Raw genomic sequence first — 21,236 nt, 5'->3', positions numbered from 1 at the left:
AAATATGATACAACATAATATATGCCCCCAAAAATGTTGAAGGGAGGAAATGCCATTCAAATTCAAGGGAGAGAAAGAATTAAAGCTTAGTGAGCTGATATTTTTTGAAGAATTAAGACCCTAGGAAGTCAGCAAGAACTAAGACTCACGGAAGTAAACACTCGGTATTCATTTCTGGAGGCATGGTTTTATTCATGTTCCTGTTATTCTGTTTGTTTGTTTTCTGGTTTCCACTTTAAATTTATGTCATCATATATTTTATATATTTATGCCACCATCGTATATTCTTTTCTGTTATAAGACCGCGTATTTATTTTAAAACATGATGTTATATTTCTGTTTTTGCTTCTTTTACATCTCCAATAGGTGCCCACAAATACAAAGCGCACAGACACTCCTATAGAGGATCTGCCAACTACAGAGAGCACAGGCCACGCCCAAAAAGAAACCCAGAGCACCACAGCCTTGAGTGGGGCCACTAGTCACTCCAGGGGTAAGAAAACCGGTCACCCCAGCACGGATTGATCTTGTTTTGCATAATCATTACCCTCCAGAAACCATGACCAAGTGTAATAATCAGCAGGGCATATTTTTGGAACGCAAGAGTGAATTCCAAAGCAAGCTTTATGTGGGAGTTTCAGAACTCGATGTATTAGGTTGCTAAATCCAATTTGATTTATTGGGCTACTGAACAGAGTTCTCTGCCTTGAGAACAAGTGATAATACCCCCACCAGGGCAAGATGAGTAGCTACTGGTGTCGTGTTGCTGACCTTAAGTGGGTAGAATGCTACACTAAGAACTTTGTGTGTTCACCTAACAGCATAAAACTCAGCCAACCTATGTGAATCTCAATGGGCTCTACAGTACTGTTTGCCATCTTATATGGAGTTCATGTCTGCATCCACGGAGCAAGAATCTTTTCTTATCAGGATTTGGGGTTGTACTTGTGATCCCCGGTTGACACCTGCAGCTTTATAAGTGGAACATCTTGGAGAGAAAGTAGAGAGGAGGACGTTGGGTCTTTGCCATGATTATGAGGTTTGGACCATCACTGATAAAAACAAGGACAGATCATTGCCATTACAACTCAGCAATAGAAAGAGATAGCTTCCTATTTCTAGAGCTTTTTAAAAAAAAGAAATTAATTTTGTAGTATATAGGGGTGAACGAGAAAAGGAACTAACCCTCCAATAAGTGCAATGAGTGATTACTAACTTGAGCTATTTTGTATAAATCATTTTATCTAGATAAAATTGGGCTGCTGAACAGAGTTCTCTGCCTTGAGAACAAGTGATAGGCATTTCCATCTTTAAATGAAAGTAAACACAAAGACTTTGCCTAGTACAGTGGTTCCTCAAACTAAATGTACATCTGAACTCCTAAGAAGTTATTCTTTAGTGTCAATATACATTTCCAGACCCAAAGCCAATCTGGTTTTACAAAATCTATAGCACTTCTGAGGATTTTTAAAAAATGCTTTAGCCCTGGCTGGTGTGGCTCAGTTAGTTGGAGCATTGTCTCGTACACTGAAAGATGGTGGTTCAATTCCCGATCAGGGCATTTATCCAGGTGTCAGGTTCGATCCCCAGTTGGGGCATTACAGGAGGCAGCCAATTGATGTTTCTCTCTCTCTCCTCTCACTCTTCCCCTTCTTTCCTTCCTCTATAGAAACATGTCCTCAGGTGAGGATTTTTGTTTTTTTAAAAAAAAGCTTTATATTTGTATACCTACGTTCATAGCCACATTATTTACTATAGCTGAAATGTTGAATTTATTGACGGATAAATGGATAAACAAAATCAAGGCACCTTGAATACATACAATGGAATATTATTCAGCCTGTAAAAGGAATGAAATTGACACATAATACAAATGGGTAAACCTTGAGACATTATGCTAATTAGAATAAGCTAGTCACCAAAAGGCAGATGCTGTACGATCCCACTCAGATGAGGTACACTACACAAAGTAGTCAGAATTATAGGGACAGAAAGTAGAAGGATGGTCGTCTAGGGTTGGGGAGGAGTGAGGAGGGAGTTATTGTTTAATGGGTGTATAAGGTTAGTGTTGTGAGATGAGTTCTGGAGATGGAGGTTGGTGATGATGGCACAACAATATGAATGTATTTCTACCATTGAATTGTACACAAAAATGATGAAGAGGGTAAATTTTGTGTTATGTATATTTTACCACATAGAAAAAAAAACTTCCTAAAAGTGCTTTGAAAATAAAGCTTAAAGGTCACCCCAAGATGCTAAAGAAATGGAGCATTACCTGGTTAACAGCTTACCCGGTTTGGCTCAGTGGATAGAGCATCGGCCGTGTACTGAATGAAGGGTCCCTGGTTCAGTTCTGGTCAAGGGCATGTACACCTTGGTTGCAGGCTCAATCCCAGCCTTGGTTGGAGTGTGTGTGGGAGGCAACTAATCAATGTGTCTCTCTGAGATCTATGTTTCTCTCTTTCTCTCTCTCTTTGTCTCTCCTCCTCCTTTCCACTCTCTTTAAACATCAATGGAAAGATATCCTTGGGTGAGGATTTGCAAAACACACACACAAAACACACACACACACACACACACACACACACACAAACAAGAAAATAAATTGTTAACAGCTAATGGGCAGCAGAAAATGGAACCTTCCAAGTTGAGTATTCTTTCTGTCATGACAGGATACCTCTCTAATCCTTAAAAAAAATTCTCAATTGCCTGGAAAACACTCCTGGTTACTCTTCTGTGGTGTCTCCTGCCCCACCCGTCACAAAACCTGTGACTAACAGTACATTCCCACTTCATATATCAATGTCCCAGGAAATTTTTAAATGAGTTCAAATGTAATTTTAAGCATTTGGGTTTCTTAAGAGGTCGTTTCATTAGGGCAGCAGATGTCTTTCCTATGAAACGCCCTAGTATGATGATGTTCACATTTATGACACATTTTATGATCACAGCTATGTAATTGCAAAGGAGCTAGGGAGGACAGGACTAATATGTTCTAATTTAGTAAGGAATCTTCCATAAACTTCATTTTTGGTATTTCCTAACTCATGGTGTCATTGATGGTGATGATGGCATGTTCTGAGGTTGGTGGAATTGGCAGCCACCATGTTAAGACATGATAAGCAAACAATTAGACCTGTTTCTGCTGGTATTTGGCAGCCGGGGATGAAGGACATTTGGGGAGTTGATTTGACGATGCTGTTGTTCTGGGCAGGACTCAGGTCCAGCAGCCTCCCAAGCACTTTTATGGTGGGATAGCACCATCCACTTGAGCTCCGTGTGAGTGCTCCCGAGCCATAGGTTCAGCTCATGGAGGGAGACCCCTACCTACCCTGGGGCCCCCTTGAAACGGTGTCTTTCTGGAGACAGCCGTGGTTCAAAGGGATGGCTTCTTTCAAACCCAACCATTAGGAAAAGCAAGCATTTTGTAGATGATGGACGGCTGGTTTCATCTTTCATTAAGAACATTATTGGGTATCTGCATTTTGCAAGTTGTGAGCTAAGGTTGTAGGGAAGGGCCTGATTGCTTCACTTCCCTCTATTGTATCATGAAATCAAGGCACCTTGACTTTTCTCCATCTGCAAACTAGATAAACAAATACCCCCCAGAGGAGTTAAGGACTCTCTACAGAGAGGTTGATGGGAGAGAACAAAACACCTTTACTTTTAAATAGGAATTATGTGAAATTATCTAAAACTCGCCATTTTCTTATTTACATACAGGAAGATACTTGTATATAAATAACTGATACCCATGTGATAGGTAAATGAAAATGTTCACATTGCAACTATTGAACTAGGTTTGGCTGCAGGTAGAAATCCTAAAATCACAGCCCTAACCAGTTTGGCTCAGTGGATAGAGCATCGGCCAGCGGACTCAAGGGTCCTAGGTTCGATTCCGGTCAAGGGCATGTACCTTGGTTGTGGGCACATCCCCAGTGGGGAGTGTGCAGGAGGCAGCTGATCGATGTTTCTCTCTCATCGATGTTTCTAACTCTCTATCCCTCTCCCTTCCTCTCTGTAAAAAAATCAATAAAATATATATATTTTTAAAAAGTTGCTTTAAAAAAAAAAGAAATCCAAAAATCACAGTGGCATGAATACAAGGTGTGTATTCTTTCACTAAACTGAGCTGGGCATGTTGCTACTGCCCTGTAAGATGTGAATTTTGCTACTAAAAAAAAAAGCAGGGAATTAATATCAAAAGACAAATCTCAGTCTTGGCCACACCTTCCAAAACTAGAGCATAGTGCTCTCAAAATGAAAATTCTTCAAAACAGACCTCATCCCAGTGGGTGAGTTTTGCTTGACCTTGACATTGGACCAAGAATCAATAGCCTTGGATTCTTTGTTACCCTAAGCTCTGAAACTTCCTAATCATTTATTTAAAACCTCCGTGGGCCAGTTGCCTTGAGTTGATAGCAGAAAAGTAATGTACACAAAAGTACTTTGGACCCATAGGTGTGAAGAAACGTTCATAAAATCAGTAATACTAGTTTTGAAGACAGGATCATGTCAAAGCTTGCTTAAAAATCCCCTGATCCAATTTATTTAAGAAATTATCTTCTTTGCTTGTGTTTTGCTCCCTTCCTCTTAGGGTAAACTTATCTTTTGCCAATTGTTAAATTACAGTTATTAAATCCTAATAATTCTGTATCATTACATCTCTCTTTACAGAAGACACACAGACAACAGGTGCGAAAGGTAAGCTAGGTTTTGGTATCAAAATATTCTTTTCAGATTTTTTTTAAAAAGTGGGGGGTTTCTTTGAACCTAATCCTTGTGATGAATTACATCCTTTTCTGGATTGGAGTTAATAAGTGCAGAATAGAGAACCCTCCAAGAAACAGGTTTCAAACTTCTTTTAAGAGAGAAAAGGGAATTGCCTGTATTTGAAAATAATCAAACCACAAATGAGTCTGTTCACTTTGTGGAGAATGGTGTCATATCACAGTGACACTACCCAATGATTAACTGTGAATCCAGCTGTATGAATGGTATACTTCATCAATCTTGAGACCCAGAAATCTTTCCACTCATTAGATGAGATTAGAAGAGTCCAGGTTTCTCCTCTTCTAGAACAGCTTCCACTGGATACAGGAGAAACACCATAGAACATGATTTCGATCTACAGTAGGGCAGTGGCGCTGTGGATGACACATTGTATGGCAGGTGCATTGTTTATCTGGGCTCATGGTTTCTTCCCTCTCATTCAGATGGCTTTTCGACTGGGACCCTGATTGGAATCATAGTTGGCGTCTTACTAGCCATTGGATTCATTGCTGGGATCATCATTGTGGTCGTGCGAAAAATGTCGGGAAGGTACTCGTAAGTAAACAACTTACACCCATGTGATAGATAAGTGAAGGTAGTCACTTCTAGAACTCTGACCTTGGAGCTAATGGAAACCTTGAAATGAAGGTCAAGGTCAAAAGCCCCGACCTCCAGAAGCCCTGCATCTGAAGTTTCCCCAGAAGAACAAGTGTGTGCATGGGCCTTACGTGTTTCTAAGAAAAGAGAGTCAGAGGTGACTCTATGGTTGACTTCCATTGAACTCTGACCAAACTTGACCTCTTGTCTTAATTTTCCAACTAACGACTTGAGAGAAAACCCAAACCAAGTTTGAACTTGACACCCCATCACCCTGCTCCCAATCCTCAGAGGTGGGAGGTTTCCAGAAGACCATCTGCTGTGGGGCCAGGGCTCCCTAGTGATGAGGAATTCTGCTGGGATGGGTTCCCACCCTCCCTCCTGCCCTGGACATACCCACACTCATGGTAGTGTACTCCTAGCATTGGCTCCTGATGAGAAGGGATTCTTCCTCTTTGTTAAAATTCCCTAAGAATTCAGAACATTAGAATTCATAGCCAGAGGAAACCTTTTTTTGTATTTCTGTTGGGAAGATGATATATGACTGGGGAGTCTGGGGGACAGGAAGAGGACAGATGCCATGGATCTGGGGGTTTGAGAGACACAATTCACAGTACAGTCACAAGTTTATGTATTTGGAGATGCCCAGGAATCGGGCCCTGGCTGTGTGGGAGCCAGGCGTGGAGGAAGAATGGTTGAGAAAGAAGAGCGCAAGCCTCCAGAATTGGAAGACTTAGGAGGACATTAGGCACATGACTCACGGGATTCCCGTTCCCAGTGCCAGTAGAAGGAGTGACCATCACCTCTCCCTTTGTTTTCACAGGCCCTAAAGAGCTGAAGAATTGTGCCCTCCTGCCAACATGTTTAAAAAAGACTTTCCGACCTCCCCTGTCCCTGAGCACATGGGAGAAGATGACCCATGGAAATGCCTGGCTCCCCTACTCAGAATCCATGGTGATCCCTCCGCCTGCCAAGAGTAACCGCAGGAACGATCATCCACAGACTTGCTCCTCTAAATATTTTGTCTTTTGAGAAACTTTTTTTTTTAACATACAAGTTTTGGAAAAGATGACTTAGAAAACAAAATGCATAGGAAACGGAGCACACTCTATAGATTGATATGTCACTCAGACAGACAATGTAATTCCATTGAGGGCAGATGCCGCAGTCATGCCTTTGTTCTAACCGTTCTCTGTTATTGTTAAAATGCAAAGGAATCTGGAAATATTTATGCCAGTGGAGTCCTTGGGTCTAGTGCTATGTCAGTAAATGGCATCAGCATTTTGCAGTTTCTGATCTGTTGAAATGTACACATTCGGGTCTAGTTTGGTCCATCTTTAAAGCCTGGTCTGGTGTGAATAATCAAGTGGAAGAATCTCAGCTGGAGCAATATATAAATCTCACAACAAGCTAACAAGCTACGGGGCAGCCTCCAGGCTTGCTTTCCCCTCATTTCCAGCGATGACTTGATGACTCAAAGGTTTGCTCCTACTTGACCCTCTGCTTCCCTCAGATGCTGAGGAGCCAGTGCTAAGGGGGTGGCCTTCTCATTTCCATGACGCAGGCCCTTCAGGTTGGCTGTTTTGATCTAGACCAGTGGTTGCCAACTGGTGGTCCATGAGGTCCGAAAGGTTGGCGACCGCTGATCTAGACTATGGAGACCTCAGCCCTGATGGTGGCTCAGGAGGCTGCTGGCAGCCCGGCGGTGCCAGAGGCTCACCTATCCCAGACACTAAGAACCTTGGTGGTCCCAAACAGAAAGAAGCCCTCCGTGTGCCTCTGGCGTGGGAGCCAGAACCTGCCGGGTTTCTAACTTTCCTTTCCTGCCTTAGAGGAAATAATCTTATAAAATATTAATTTTTAAGAAGCAGCTGGATTTAAAAACAGACGATACTCCCAGTCTTCATTGGATCCCACATGTTTCTGTGGGGTTGTAGTTGAAAAATCAGAATCAAGGTGCCCAAGCTGCCGTTCTTGGTGTGGGCACCGCCCAGTTCAGTACAGTTTCCCAGGGGTCAGCTGAAGGCTTTTTCCTAAACAGAAAGTCTTTACACTTAGCAGATGCTCTGTCGTGACTGTGTTTGTGCAGATCTGATATCCTGTAAACTTGCACAAGCTCATCAAACAGGAAAAAGTAAACTATCAGAAAGCGCAGCTGTTCTCCCCCCCCCCCCTTTTTTTTGTTTGCAGTAATGTGTGGATGTTATTTTAAACAGTGTGCCCTTCTGTTGCCTAAGTTCAGCTGGTCTACCAGCCCAGGTTCCATGTTTGGACATCATCTTTGATTGAGAGAAAGGGGTTAAGAAAAGCATTATGAGCTTAAAACCCTCCTGTTTCGTCACTCAGATTCCCAAACTGGAGTTGGGAATAATGTCCATTTCATCCTTTCTTTTTTCTTTCACTGTGAACAATAACAGTCCACCCCAAGTCGTACACTGGACCCATCACCTGCTGGGACCGGGCTGTGGGTTTCTAAGTCACATCTGTGTTGATGCTCAATGCAGTGTGGACAGGTTTAAAATAAAAGAGATGATTGCGTATAACATTGAGTCAGAGCTTTGACTGGAGATCTCGATCGAGTCGGGCCACACAGGAACATTTCCAGATAAGCTGGTAAGTTATGTCACCTCTGTCTCTTGACTCAGTTGGGAGCGAATTATAAATGGCGACAGGAAGTACAACCATGGGGAAAAAATGTAATTACGCCTTTCGCCCAGGGATCTGCCAAAGTAGAGAGGTTAAGGTGAAGCAGACAAATGGGACGAGAAGACCAGTGGCACTCTGGGACTTCTTTTGCCTGCTCTGATCCCAACAGGTTTTAGAAGGTTTGGCCTGGCTCCTGTTTTCTCTGCACCAGAGAGGAGTCAGGTGAGGGAGCAGCTAGCTACACCTCCTCCTGCCCGTTAGCCCTGGGAACCTGCCCTCAGGTGTGCTGGGCTGGGTTACACAAGAACAGGAGGTAATACCCTGGTTAAGGGTGTTCCAGCTGCCTGTGGGTCTGGGAGCATGTTCCAGATTCCTGTTCCTGGGACAGCTCACTGCCCCTTGGTCCTCAGCTACAAATGCTCTGCTGGTCCGGAGACTACAGTGGCCAGGCTCTGTGTCTATCCATCACACCCGTCTGCTCCTCCCACCCCCACCTACGCTGCTCCAGGAGAATTCCAGTGCCACGCCCTGGGTCAACTCCCTGCCAATCCTGTCCGCTCTTACACAAGTTGGATGCTGGGAACAGGAGAGCTGGGAGAATCAGGCTTTCCACATAACAAATATTCAGTATTTTGCCCAGCCAGCGTGGCTCAGTGGTTGAACGTTAATCTAAGGACCAGAAGGCCACGGTTCGATTCCCGGTCAGGGCACATGCCTGGATTGTGGGCTCGATCCCCAGTGTGGGGTGTGCAAGAGGCAGCCAATCAGTGATTCTCATCATTGATGTATCTATCTCCCTCTTCCTTCCTCTCTGAAATCAATAAAAATATATTTAAAAAACAAGAAAACAAATAGTATGTTAAATCCGATTGTTGAATTTGCCAGCTATCAGGACTCCTGAGTGCACGGTCCATAAGTAGTGTAGTGTCATGGAAAAGGCCAGGCCCCATGTCCTCTTATGCTCCCTGACAGCTGGAATCCCCAGATGAGTCAACTGCGAGCTTTTTGGGCCGTAGTTTCTTCCTAAGAACTTCCATGAGACGGTTCAGAAAGCATGACTGTCCCAGCAGAACACAAACTACGTGCACTTGGTCCCACAGACTGACAGGGAACAGACTCAGCCATGTTCCCTGGCACGCTCCCTGCAGGACAGGACTGGAAACCACCAGAGCTGCCAGGGGGATGGGAGTCCAGGGAACAACCCCATCCACTTTCATTCGCGCCACCTGGGAGCAGGCCCGAGGTTAACGCTGCGTCTTAGGAAAGCCTGGTTCTGGAAGGCAGAGCATGGGGCAGCCATCTGTTTCTGAGCTTACGATGTTGTACATGAAAGAATGTAGAAAACAATATGCACATCATAGCGCTGTCATCGGCCGTAAAGCAAATAATGGATGTGTAGTGCTGTCGGAAAACAGTAACCGCTCCATCATTAGCAGCCGTTACCCCAACGTCCCTACTGTTATCATAGCTCATCTCCTCTCACACATCCAGGTGAAGTCGGCAAGACAGAGATTATCCACATTTTGCAAGAGAAGAAATTGAGGTTCAAACAGTTGCCTGAAAGTACAGCATTACAAAACGCCCGGAACGCCTGAAACACCCGTGCAGGTGGCTTGCCTCGCTCCCTGGCCCTCCTCGCCTTTGTTCCGTCCACGTGTCGTCTGTTAAAATCAGTTGCCTCCCTATCAGCCCAACAGGAGCGCAAAGACACAGTCTCTTCAGCCAGTGGAAAATAAGAACGTTTTTCTAATAAAATTTTTCAAACACACAGAAAAACAGAATAATAACAAACCCCATATACCCACCACTGAGTTCAAGCAAACCCTACCATTTTCTATATAATTTTTTTTTTTCTAAAAAAAAACTTGCACATATGGTCCCTTCTGACATCAGTTCCTTCATACTCCCTTTCCCAGGGGGACCATTTCTCTGAGCAGGGTGCATTTCATTCGGAAACGCGTATGTTTCCCTGTCATTCTTATCTTATGTGTATGTAGCCATAATCAAGTTATAGCATCGTTGTATATGTTTTCAACTTGTATTGCCAACTTGCTTTCTCTGTCCCATTATTTTTGTGAGGGTTGTCCTCGCTGATGCACGGAGCTGCCAGGCGCCTGTGCAGCAGGCCTCGCACAGCGATTTTCAACCCTTTTCATCTCAGGACACACATAAACTAAAATTCTGCGGCACACCAAAGAGTAGAATTTTTTGTTGATCTGACAAAAGCAATGTCATTTTTGTTAATCCTTACCGAGGATATTTTTTTCCATTGACTTTTTGAGACAGTGAAAGGGAGGGAGGGGCGAGAGAGAGAGAGAGAGAGAGAAACATCGATGTGAGAGAGACACTTCAATTGGTTGCCTACCATAGACACCCCAACTGGGGCCAGGGATCAAACCCTCCACCCTTTGGTGATTGGGCCAACGCTCTAACCATTTAGCAACACTAGCCAGGGAATATTGTCATTTTATTATTTAACAATCTAAGGCAGGGGTTCTCAACCTGTGGGTTGCGACCCCTTTGGCGGTCGAACAACCCTTTCACAGGGGTCACCTAAGATCATCCTGTATATCAGATATTTATATTACGATTCATAACAGTAGCAACATTACAGTTTTGAAGTAGCAACGACAACAATTTTATGGTTGGGTCACAACATGAGGAACTGTATTTAAAGGGCCAGAAGGTTGAGAACCACTGATCTGAGGGAAAAGAGGTCAGTGCCCCTGACTAAATAGCCAGGTATTGCATGTTTTAAAAATTCTTGCAGCACACTGCTTGAAAATCACTGGTGTAGAGTGTTAAATCACGATTCTACCCCATTACTTAGGCTTTTTTCTGCAGATAAATATTTAGGATATTTCTAAATTTCTGAATTCCAAATAATGCTATGACAAATGGGGTCATAATAAAAGAACTTCCATTTTTCTAGAGAGCAGGATTTTGTCCTCTAGGAAAAATAGAAGTAAAATGAGGTGTAGTTTTTTTATATATATATATGTTTAAATATCAAGACTTGACTAGGAATTACTTGCAATTTTTCTTACAAGCATGATGCTCACAGAAAGATTTAAATTAATTTATTTAAATGGACAATAACTTCACAATCACCCTTTGTCTCTACTTGTTTCCCTTCAGTTGATCACCTGATCTGACTTTTTTAAAATATGAAAACATTTGAATAAAATACATTATTTATTTTCAAAATGATAGAAATGTCTCATCTATCGCCCATGAAAGCTTTGAGCTAGCTCATTATCTATAATAATAAAAGCATAATATGCTAATTAGACCAGACATCCTTCTGGATGACCTTCCGGCAGCCAGAGGGAATCCTGGGTCCTGGGTGCCAGAGGGAAGCTGGTGCCGGCAGTCGGGGGAAGGAAGGCCTACTCTTGCACCGATTTCGTGCATCGGGCCTTTAGTTTCTAATAAAATGCAACTTAGTAAATTTCAAAAGTCAGTTGTGTGTGTTTTTAAGTTTAAAGTGATAGATCAGTTGTTGGAAGAGATTCTCCAATATGTAGAAGAAAAATCATTTTTTTTTGTATTTTTTTTTTATTTTATTGATTTTTTACAGAGAGGAAGGGAGAGAGATAGAGAGTTAGAAACATCGATGAGAGAGAATCATCGATCAGCTGCCTCCTGCACATCTCCTACTGGGGATATACCCGCGACCCAGGTACATGCCCTTGACCGGAATCGAACCTGGGACCTCTCAGTCCACAGGCCAACGCTCTATCCACTGAGCCAAACCGGTTTCGGCAAGAAAAATCATTTAAAGATGTGAAGTAGACTCCTGAAAAAATGAGTCATAATTGCTAGGCACACGAAATTAAATTCAACACTTTGTCCTTTTAAGGAAGAAATATGCTTGATGTTGATTGGGAATTTCTCAGTGATCTCCACAAATCATTTTATCAGCATCACGTTCAGAAAACAGCTGGGGTTGACCCCACTTGTAGTGGTTAAACTGTGCCGCCCCCCCACCCCCCAAAATAGGTCTGAGTCCTGAGCCCCAGTCTCTGTGAAGCTGACTTTATTTGGGAAAAGGGTCTTTGCAGATGTAATTAAGTTAAGGATCTCAAGATGAAATCTGGATTAACTGGGTTGGCCATACATCCAAGAACAAGTGCTCTTATAAGAAGAGACGGAGATGCAGAGGAGAGGCCATGTGAAGATGGAGGCAGAGATGGGAGTGATGCTGCCACAAGCCAAGGAACACCAGGAGCCACCAGAAGCTGGAAGAGCTGGAAGGCTTCCCTGGAGTCTTCATAAGGAGATGTGCCTGCTGACGCCTGGATTTCAGACTCGAGGCCTCCAGGACTGTGAGAGAATACATTCCTGTTGTTTTAAGTCACCCAGTTGGAGATAATTTGCTACATCTGCCCTTGGAAACTCCCCCCTGCACCCCCCCACACCCCCCCATCCCCCCCCACCCCCCCGCTGGAGTAACCCATCTGTGAGGTCAGCTCTCACCGTCCATCCAGCCCATCCCACATGGAGAGCAACACTGGCCTCTTCCACTCTGACCTTGGTCCATTCCCTTGATTCTTCCAAACAATGGGTTGGCAGCCACCATGCTTCCTCTGTGACAGACAGATGTGACTGGACCTTCCCAAACCGTCATTCCAATGCTTCACTCATGTTGGAGGAATCCATGGTGAAAGAAATGTGGCTCAGAACAATAGGCGAGTGACCCAGCTGCGCGATTCCCCACCCTTCACGGTGACTAACCCTGAAAGGCTTTCATTTCACTCAACACTCGCCTTGAGTGGTCAGAAACCCTTTCATGAAACTAAAGTCCGACGTCTATTGACTGTGCGTTCAACAAATATTCATTGAGCGCCTCCTGTGAGCCAGGCACTGGGCCCTAGATGTTAACAGTGAGATGAAAGCACCCCAGTAATTCATAAAGCATGCCAATGAAAATATGCCCTTGGGTCTGTGGTTTGTTTGGGGTCTGAGGAGCGTTCTGCATTCACAGGAACTAACAACAGTGATGGTGTTTACAGACCGCTGTCCGGCAGGCGAGCAGACAGTGACACCATCCCAGAGACGGTGTGGCAAAAGTAAGACTTTCCTTGGCACCCTCCCCCCTGTCTTTGTTCACTCCTGTCCCCCAGGCCCCTGGTCTGGAACCCCCATGGATGGATCTGCCTCCTGCAGGCTGCCGATGGGCCCACCTGAGGGGGAGAGAATGGGGAAGAGGAAGAGCAAAGGAATGTCACTAACGGGAAAATTTCAGGAACTGGGCCGGTGGTAAAAGAGCTTTAGAACAAAGGCCCTGCCGCCATCCCTGAAATTATGCCACCGAAGCGTCACCTTGACGTCTATGTCAGAGACGTGGTTTAATGTCATCTTACTCTTTGTGGCAGCCCAGCTCACTGCCACTACCTCTCCCGGGTAGTAAGGTCTAGTCATGGCTGCTGGGAATTCAGCAGGCAAAGCCTCTGTGCCATGAGGACACCCAGACCGATGGCCCCGCTGTCACTCCTGCCCCAGCACACAGGGCTACTGGAGCTCAGATGTAAGGGCAGGCGGGGCTTTGGGTGCCTTTGACATGCTCCCCTGCATGTGGTGGGTGTGCAATGGCTCCTCCAGGGCCTGACAGAAGGAGCTGGGCCATCAGGTGGGATGGGTGGGGGTAGAGGCGGTTCTGGGGAGAAGAGTTTATTTTGTTAGGTGTGGGCTCAGATTCCATTCACTCATCACAGTACACAGCTCAAAATATGATACTCTTCGTTCCCAAGGCTCCAAGAGGCATGCAAAATGCAAAATGCCAACTGAGGAAGCATCTGCCTCGTCCTCAGCTACGCTAACCCAGGGTCAAGGTTAAATGTGTGCGGGAGACTCGATACAGAGGCTCAGTTCTCTAGCTTCAGGGCTTACTGGTGCAGGGAAGCAATAGCAAGGTAAGACGCCATGATTTGACTCTACTGACCGAACACTTTTGACTCCCATCAGTAACAACGCTGCGAGCACTCACTCTCAGTGTAATATTAGATGAACTACATGAAACTGCCACATTTATAGAACAAAAAATAGCCCAATAATGACAATTTCACACGTGCAACCCAATATATGTGAAGACATTGTATACACACAGACCTCCGCCAACTTGCATGTTGAATTTTAGAAAGGGTGGATTTCTTTTTTATTTTTGAAGATAGAAACTAAATATAAAGAGGAGTTCTCAACTGTTCCTGTGCCCCAAGCCATTCTTGAGTGTGTCCCCCAACTCCGCAGGCCACGGCTACAGATGAAGCCGTCCGGTGGGCACTCTGATGTGAAAGAAGGGTTATTGAGCTGAGCCTGAAGAATGAGTGGGATTGCTCAGGCAGAGGGTCCCGGGGAGGGTCTCCCTGAGGAGAACAGCAGACCCGGACGCAGGAGTGTGGAGGGCTGGTGCATGGAGAGATGGTAGAACCTGCCCGTCCATGCACCAGGCCAACCCACCCACATAAACACAGCCAGGACTCAGCCTCTCCTTCAGTTCCGTGAGACGCTTAACTCTCTTCTGGAAAACTTTATCTCGTGGGATGGGTAGTATATGATAGTATATGGACCCTCCAATTCATTTGTGTGTCTTCTACTCAAATAAAGTAACACATCCACATGGGACATTAGCCGAGTCCTAAAAGGAGAGGATTAGCGGTCACCATGGTAGAAGCTGACGCCCAAAGGACAGCTATTTGCCTTTGGTTACTGGTCAGCGTGTGTGCTGAGTTCCCAAGCCACAGCTCCTCCAGAAATAACACTTGGGGAGCCCGGGAGAAGCAATTTGTGGCCTGGCAGCAGGGCTCCGGGTTTGACCTTTGGGTACAATTCAATACACATCTGTCGGGGTTTCAAAGAGGCGCCTGTAGAACACAGGCTAAGCGTCTCCAGCCCTGCACTGAGCCCTGAGGATCCTACAAATATTTTCATATGTATTAACCTTCCTAAAGGTCTCAGATGAGTTCTAACATAACCTAGGATTGATGCTAATTTTTTCTTCAAAGCAAACACTGTTTTTTTTGTGTGCCTCTGAATGTCTTGCATCGAGGCAAGAGAAACTTGATCATTTCTTCAACTGAACTGTTGTTGCTCTGGAAAATTACAACAGTTCGTGCTCTCACGGGTACAGTCTGCAGCTATGGAACCCTCTAGAGACCCCATGAATTTGGGGGGTTTAGGGAGCCAACTCAATGGCACATAGCACACAAACAGAATAACGGAGTTGGTAGCCTTGCTTCCAATAGAAGCCCCAATGGAACCCAGTGAAATTTTTTTGAGCTGCTATTGCTATTCCTTCTCTCTCTTCCTCTCGCTCTCGCTCTGATGATCATTATGAATGCATTGACTCTTACATATTTGTGTGTCTTGACCAGTTACAGTCATTATTCTTTTTGATGCTCAAAGTGTCCCACCTTAGGCCATGGTAACCCCACAAGCTGGCTTTGGACCCCATTAGTCTTTGAGAGTATCCTTGCTTTCTGGCACAGGATCAGCTCAAACCTTCCCTGCCTCCAATTTAGACTTGGCTATTTCTCTAATGAGCCCTGCTTGTTGTTAGTGGGGAATGGTGCATTTGTTGCTCTTGTGTTGTTATTGCTTCTGTTAATTGACTTAGAAAATACATATTTTCCAAAAACAAAAAAACTTCAAATATTTGTAGTAAGGCTTCTGCTTCAAGCATAACATGATTGAGTTTTCCACTGAACTTCTTTGAGTTTATATTTGTGTGTCTTTTCTGTTAGGCCGAAAGTCTTGCTTTCTAACCATAATTTTTATTGCTGTAATGACTTTTTTGTTTTGTTTTGTTGCTGCAAAAAGCTTTATTGTTTCATTTGGTCCAATGCATGGGAGAGGGCTTCAGGGTGGTTAAAAGAATGACTAGTAGTTTCAGGGAGAGGCTCAGGTAAAAGCCAGAGACACCAGGGGGATGCAGAGGGGCCTCTGAAAGGCCTCTGGGCTCCAAAGGCTCCAGTCGTGCTTGAGGGTGAGCCTTTCGAAGAGACACTCGCCTAGTCCGGCCTGGGGGGCGGCCAGCCTGCGGAGGTGAGTCAGGTGTCGCCCATCTTCTTGATGAGTTTCACCTCCTCAGCCAGGAAGCGGTTCTCCAGGAAGTCGCAGAGCGGAGGGCCTGTGGGGTGGAACCCAGGGCCTGCAGCTCCACAAGGGCCGGGTCAGGATCCTCTCCAAGGCCAGGGCGGCTTCCATGGCGTCTTAGTTTTGCCCACTCACCTTGGGAGGCTTCAGCACGCGCTGGAAGAGAATGCGGCCCCCACGCTTGTTTTGCAACGTTAAGAGATGCTCAGCGCCCTCGAGCTTCTTCTCCGCCAACTCGAGGAAGAAGTGGCCCTGCCCTCCAGAGCCACGTCGTCTCATCTCAGTCTAAATAGAAGCCCAGAGAGCGGTGGGTGTGGGAGGCCCACAGATGCAGGTTGGCCAGGCAGCTGACCGCAGCCTCCACCTCGGTGGAATAATTCTGACGAATCTGGGAGCTCATGGTTGTTTGGTAATAAGGAATTAAGGTAGGAAAAAAACGGTGTTGGCTGGTCTCGGAGGTGGTTCCGAAATGGTGACAGTGGAGGGTGGTTGGAGGCTGGAAGAAGGGGCGTCCCTGGGTCTGTTCTGTCCAAACACTGTTGAAGCAAGAGGCAGATCCGTCACTGTCTGTAAGGACTTATTCACCTACAAGGCACAGATAAAAATTTCAAAGTTGCAACACCAAGGTCTCTACTGACAGAAAGAAGATTGAATGAAGTTCAGTCTTTCTTTGCAGCTCTTTTCAACCCCAGGGTACTCCTCTAATGATGCACAGTCCACACGCTGCACCAGAAAGTAACTTCAAATAGCACTTTTATCTTTGTGGTCCAGCATCAATTTGATATATAATTTAGTACTATTCTTCTTTTTTAAACACTTTTTAAAATATATTTATATTTTTATTGATTTAAGAGAAAAAGGGAGAGGGAGAGGAGGATAGAAACATCAATGATGAGAGAGAATCATGGATCGGCTGTCTCCTGCACGCCCCCTACTGGGGACTGAGCCCACAACCCAGGCATGTCCCTGACCAGGAATTGAACCCTGACTCCTAGTTCCAAGGTTGATGCTCAACCGCTGAGAAACACTGGCCGGGCTCTCCTCCCCCCACTTTTTTTTTTTTAATTCTCACCCGAGGATATTTTTCCATTGATTTTTAGAGAGAGTGGAAGAGAGAGGGAAAGACAGACAGAACTATCCATGTGAGAGAAACACCTCGATTGGTTGCCTCCTTCACAAGCCCTAACCAGGGCCCAGGCTGGGAAGGAACCTGTAACTGAGATACGAGCTGTTGACCAGAATTGAACCCGGGACCCTTAGGTCTGCAGGCCAATACTCTATTCCAGTGATGGCGAACCTATGACAGGCGTGTCAGAGGTGACACACGAACTCATTTTTTGGTTGATTTTTCTTTGTTAAATGGCATCTAAATATATAAAATAAATATCAAAAATATACATCTTTGTTTTACTGTGGTTGCAAATATCAAAAAATTTCTATATGTGACACGGCACCAGAGTTAAGTTAGAGCTTTTCAAAATGCTGACATGCTGAGCTCAAAAGGTTCGCCATCACTGCTCTATTCACTGAACCAAACTGGCTGGGGTTATCCTCCCCTTCTTTACACAGAAGGTGGTGCACTATATACACCGTGTTGCAGGTGATATTTTTTTTTTACCAACACATCCTGATTTCACTCCATCTCAGTGTATATTCCTCATTCATTTTTACGACACACTAGAGGCATGAAATTTGTGCATGGGGGAGGGGTCCCTCAGCCCGGCCTCTCCCAATCCAGGACCCCTCGGGGGATGCTGGGCCTAAACCAGCAATGGGACATCTCTCTTGCAATCTGGGATGCTGCATGCTCCAGTGACTATACTTTTCATACAGGTGAAAGGCACCTTGCTGTTGTATGGGCAGCTACATTTTTTTGCCCTGATTATAAAAAGTAGTACATAACATGATCCTTCTGAGGCAGTAGTACCATTTTCCCCATCTTATGGGTGGAAAAACTGAAGCAGAGAGAAGTTAAGTAATTGGCTTTGTAAGTGTCAGGATCAGGGCTGACCACAAAATGTGCAAGCCAGAGTCCATGCATGTCATCGCTGCATCATCCTGTTTTTTCAGTGTTAGAGTAGCCTTGTATCAGGTTTTAATTTTTAAATCTAAAAGCCTGTTCCCAATATATAGGGTAGGGTCCCAAGGCCTGGCCAGTGATCAGGGCCATCTGCGAGGCGACAGGCAGGGAGATGGGGATGGGGAGGCCCCCTCTGGCACCCACCTTGGCTGGCAGTCTGGCGCCACCTGCTGGCCAGCCCCATCCCCCACCCCCCCCCAACCCCCAATCACCACCACTGTGCCTCCGGTTGCCTCCCTGGGGGGGGGGGAGGGGGGGAGCAGATGCTCAATGTAGGAGTTGCCCTGGATGTTGAGCGTCTGCCCCCTGGTGGTCAGTGTGTGTCATAGTGACCAGTTGTTCAGCCATTTGGTCAATTTGCATATTAGGGTTTTATTATATAGGATTGGGCTCTACTATGTGGATTTTTCATACTTTATTCAACCATTTCCCTATTGATGGATATTTGGGTTGTTTCTAATTTTTGAACATTACAGATAATATTGCAATAAGTAGTTTATGAATATGTCATTTTGCATGTATGTGTGTTTATTTGCAAATGTATCACAGAGGTAGATTCCTAGAAATGGGATAGCTGTGTGGAAGGATAATGCATGTGGAATTGCTAGATATCGCCAAAATCTCCTTTTCAGGGCTTACATTATTTTGTATTCCTACTAATAATGTCGGAGAATTCGTGTGTCTCCAACACCCTTTACCTGTAGTGTCTGGTGTCAGAGTTTTAATTTTTGTCATTTGGATTCATGAGAAACAGTACATCAGTGTAGTTTTCTCACCTATCCTATTAGGAGGGAGGTTGAGCATCTTTTCATATCTTGAAAGACCATTTGCTTTCCATTTTCTATGAACTGTTTGTAATTTTTATCCATTAAAAATTACATTTTCTTCTCAGCTTTTAGAAGCACTTGCTATCAATTCTTTATCTATGATATAAGCTTCAAAACCTTTTTCCTGTTTATTATTTCTTTTGCCTGTGCTTATTGTATTTTCACTATTTAAAAGATCTTTGTTTTGTTTTGCTTTTGGTAGTTGAATTGACAAGTGTATGTGTGTGTGTGTGTGTGTGTGTGTGTGTGTGTGTTTTGCCTACCTGTTTTTTCTGGTACTTATATGATTTTTTTTATAAAATTTAGATTTTTGATCCACTTGGAAATTATCTAAATGTTTGTGATTGATTGTGTTTTTGACTCTGTCGAAATGATTGATGTTCTGGTTCATTGGATATTCCTAGTTAAATACTATCTATTTTAATGTTCCAGCACCTTTTCCTCGATAGGCTAAAACTTAAGAATGTCCTCGAAGTTACAAGTCAGTGTACTAGGAAAGGGTCACTTCTTTCAGCCTGCCGTTTTAGAGTTCTCTAACTATACCGCTCACATTCCCGCCTCAATTCAGTGCGATGCGCAATGGCATGCAGGACGCCAGGGAGCAGACCTGCTCCTGCCGGCTGAGCGGGCAGCACGGCCACTCCCTTCCTTTCCGGTGCAGTGAGTCCACCTGCCAGACTCGGGACAGGAGGGCCAGCGCTGGCTGCTGAGAAACACAGCGGCTCCCGTGCATCCTGGAGCATTGCCCCTGAGGGCACCTTCCGCCCCGATGGGTCCCCAGGGGGAGTCGCTCTAGGTCTCTTCTAGAAATGCCAGGTGATGCGGTGCGCTCTATACATGAATTCAGGGTGTTGCCAATGATGACATTTCTGACATACATCAATGCTGTTTAAAAGCAGAGGTTATGACAATGATGGTATAATAAAATGAAGCTCGATTTGTGAGACTTTTTAAGTATTTTGAAGGGTGATGCAGACATCAAACTCAACCGAAAACAAAATTGTCAGCACATTTTTGTGAGCAGATGCACCTTCGGGCCTGTGTTCTTTTGTTGTAAAAGCTGCTAGTCTTCCCTTGGCGGGGATAACCGAAGCCACCGACAGAGAGAAGAATGTGAATCCCTGGATTGTTTTTCCAGAAATGGGAACGACTACCTTTCCCCAGGAATATGGGAGACCCGCATGGCAGGCGGGATTTCAGTGGCCTGTGTAAGGCAGGGGAATCGTAGCCACGGACTTAAAGGAAGTTCATCAGCCGAAGGAAGAATCAAAATTTCTGCCTTTGCCTATTTCGTACTCTACCCTAGTCAACCAAACCAGCTATGGAGTAAAAGTCAAGCAACTGTTATTTATTACCAGTAAACAGATTGCTATGGAAAAATGGCAATCAAATTATAAGTAGATATTAGTCGTGGGGTAAAAAACCCCACACAAAAAAATCGCAAAGAAGAAAATAATAATAAAGAGCAGAAATAATTGGAAATCTATAATAATAAAAGGGTAATATGCTAATTAGGCCAGACGTCCTTCCTGACAAAGCCAGGGCCTGAAGGAAGCCAGCCCCGGTCCTGGGTGCCTGCTGCTGGCCGGAGGAGGGATGCCCGGGTCCCAGGTGCCAGAGGGAAGCCAGTGCCGGCAGCAGGGGGAAGGAAGGCCTACTCTTGCATGAATATTCATTCATCAGGCCTCTAGTAAATATATAACAGGAAAAAAATCAACAAAACCAAAAGTTAGTTCTTAAAAAAATGTATAACATTGACAAATCTTCGTGATTAAAAAAGAGAGAGAGAATTCACAAATAACCCATACCAGGAATGACAAAAGGGATACACTACAGATATCATAGACATTGAATACAAGATAAGATATGATAAACAATTATATGACAACAAATTTGAAAACTTTAAAAAATGGGCAAGTTCTTAGAGAAAAACAACTTAGCAAATGTGATTAAAGAAGAAGTAGAATGCTTGAAAATTTCTACAACCGCTGAAGGAAATGAATTGGGAGGAAAAATAATTTTACAATAAAAATTTCAGGCTCTGAAGGCCTTCCTGGTAGGACTTTCACCAAATATTCATACAAGACATTATTATAATCTCACACACATTCTGTCGCAAAAAGGAGGGCATTCCCCAATGCCATCCTGTGAGGCTAGCAACACCTTAACACCACCCAACAAAAGGAGCCAAGGAAAAGCCAAAAAGCAGTCACTCTCAC

The 21,236-nt window shown here is 44.5% G+C and overlaps 1 protein-coding gene and 1 pseudogene across 3 annotated transcripts in view; one reads left to right on the top strand and one right to left on the bottom strand.

The window, feature by feature from the left end:
• Window positions 1–8,850, top strand: part of PDPN (podoplanin) — a gene marked incomplete at both ends in the record, with an annotated part of 31,608 nt that extends 22,758 nt beyond the window's left edge. The window contains 4 exons of one of the 2 annotated variants that reach the window (XM_081085633.1): window positions 367–493; window positions 4,678–4,704; window positions 5,217–5,328; window positions 6,194–8,850. In XM_081085633.1, coding sequence (XP_080941759.1) covers window positions 367–493; window positions 4,678–4,704; window positions 5,217–5,328; window positions 6,194–6,200 — 273 coding nt within the window. Of the gene's footprint in view, window positions 1–366; window positions 494–4,677; window positions 4,705–5,216; window positions 5,333–6,193 lie in introns of those variants that run through there. The other variant, XM_081085634.1, reaches the window with a different exon arrangement.
• Window positions 8,851–15,915: 7,065 nt separating this feature from the next.
• LOC308515619 (ferritin light chain-like) lies at window positions 15,916–16,510 on the bottom strand (annotated as a pseudogene). The gene has a single exon. The product of its transcript is annotated as a ferritin light chain-like (transcript).
• Window positions 16,511–21,236: the final 4,726 nt, after the last annotated feature.

This window comes from Myotis nattereri (genome assembly GCF_964212035.1).
Source record: "Myotis nattereri genome assembly, chromosome: 3".
Classification (NCBI taxonomy): Eukaryota; Metazoa; Chordata; class Mammalia; order Chiroptera; family Vespertilionidae; genus Myotis; species Myotis nattereri.
Note: the sequence above shows the minus strand (reverse complement) of the source record. Positions and strands in the feature narration are given on the sequence as shown.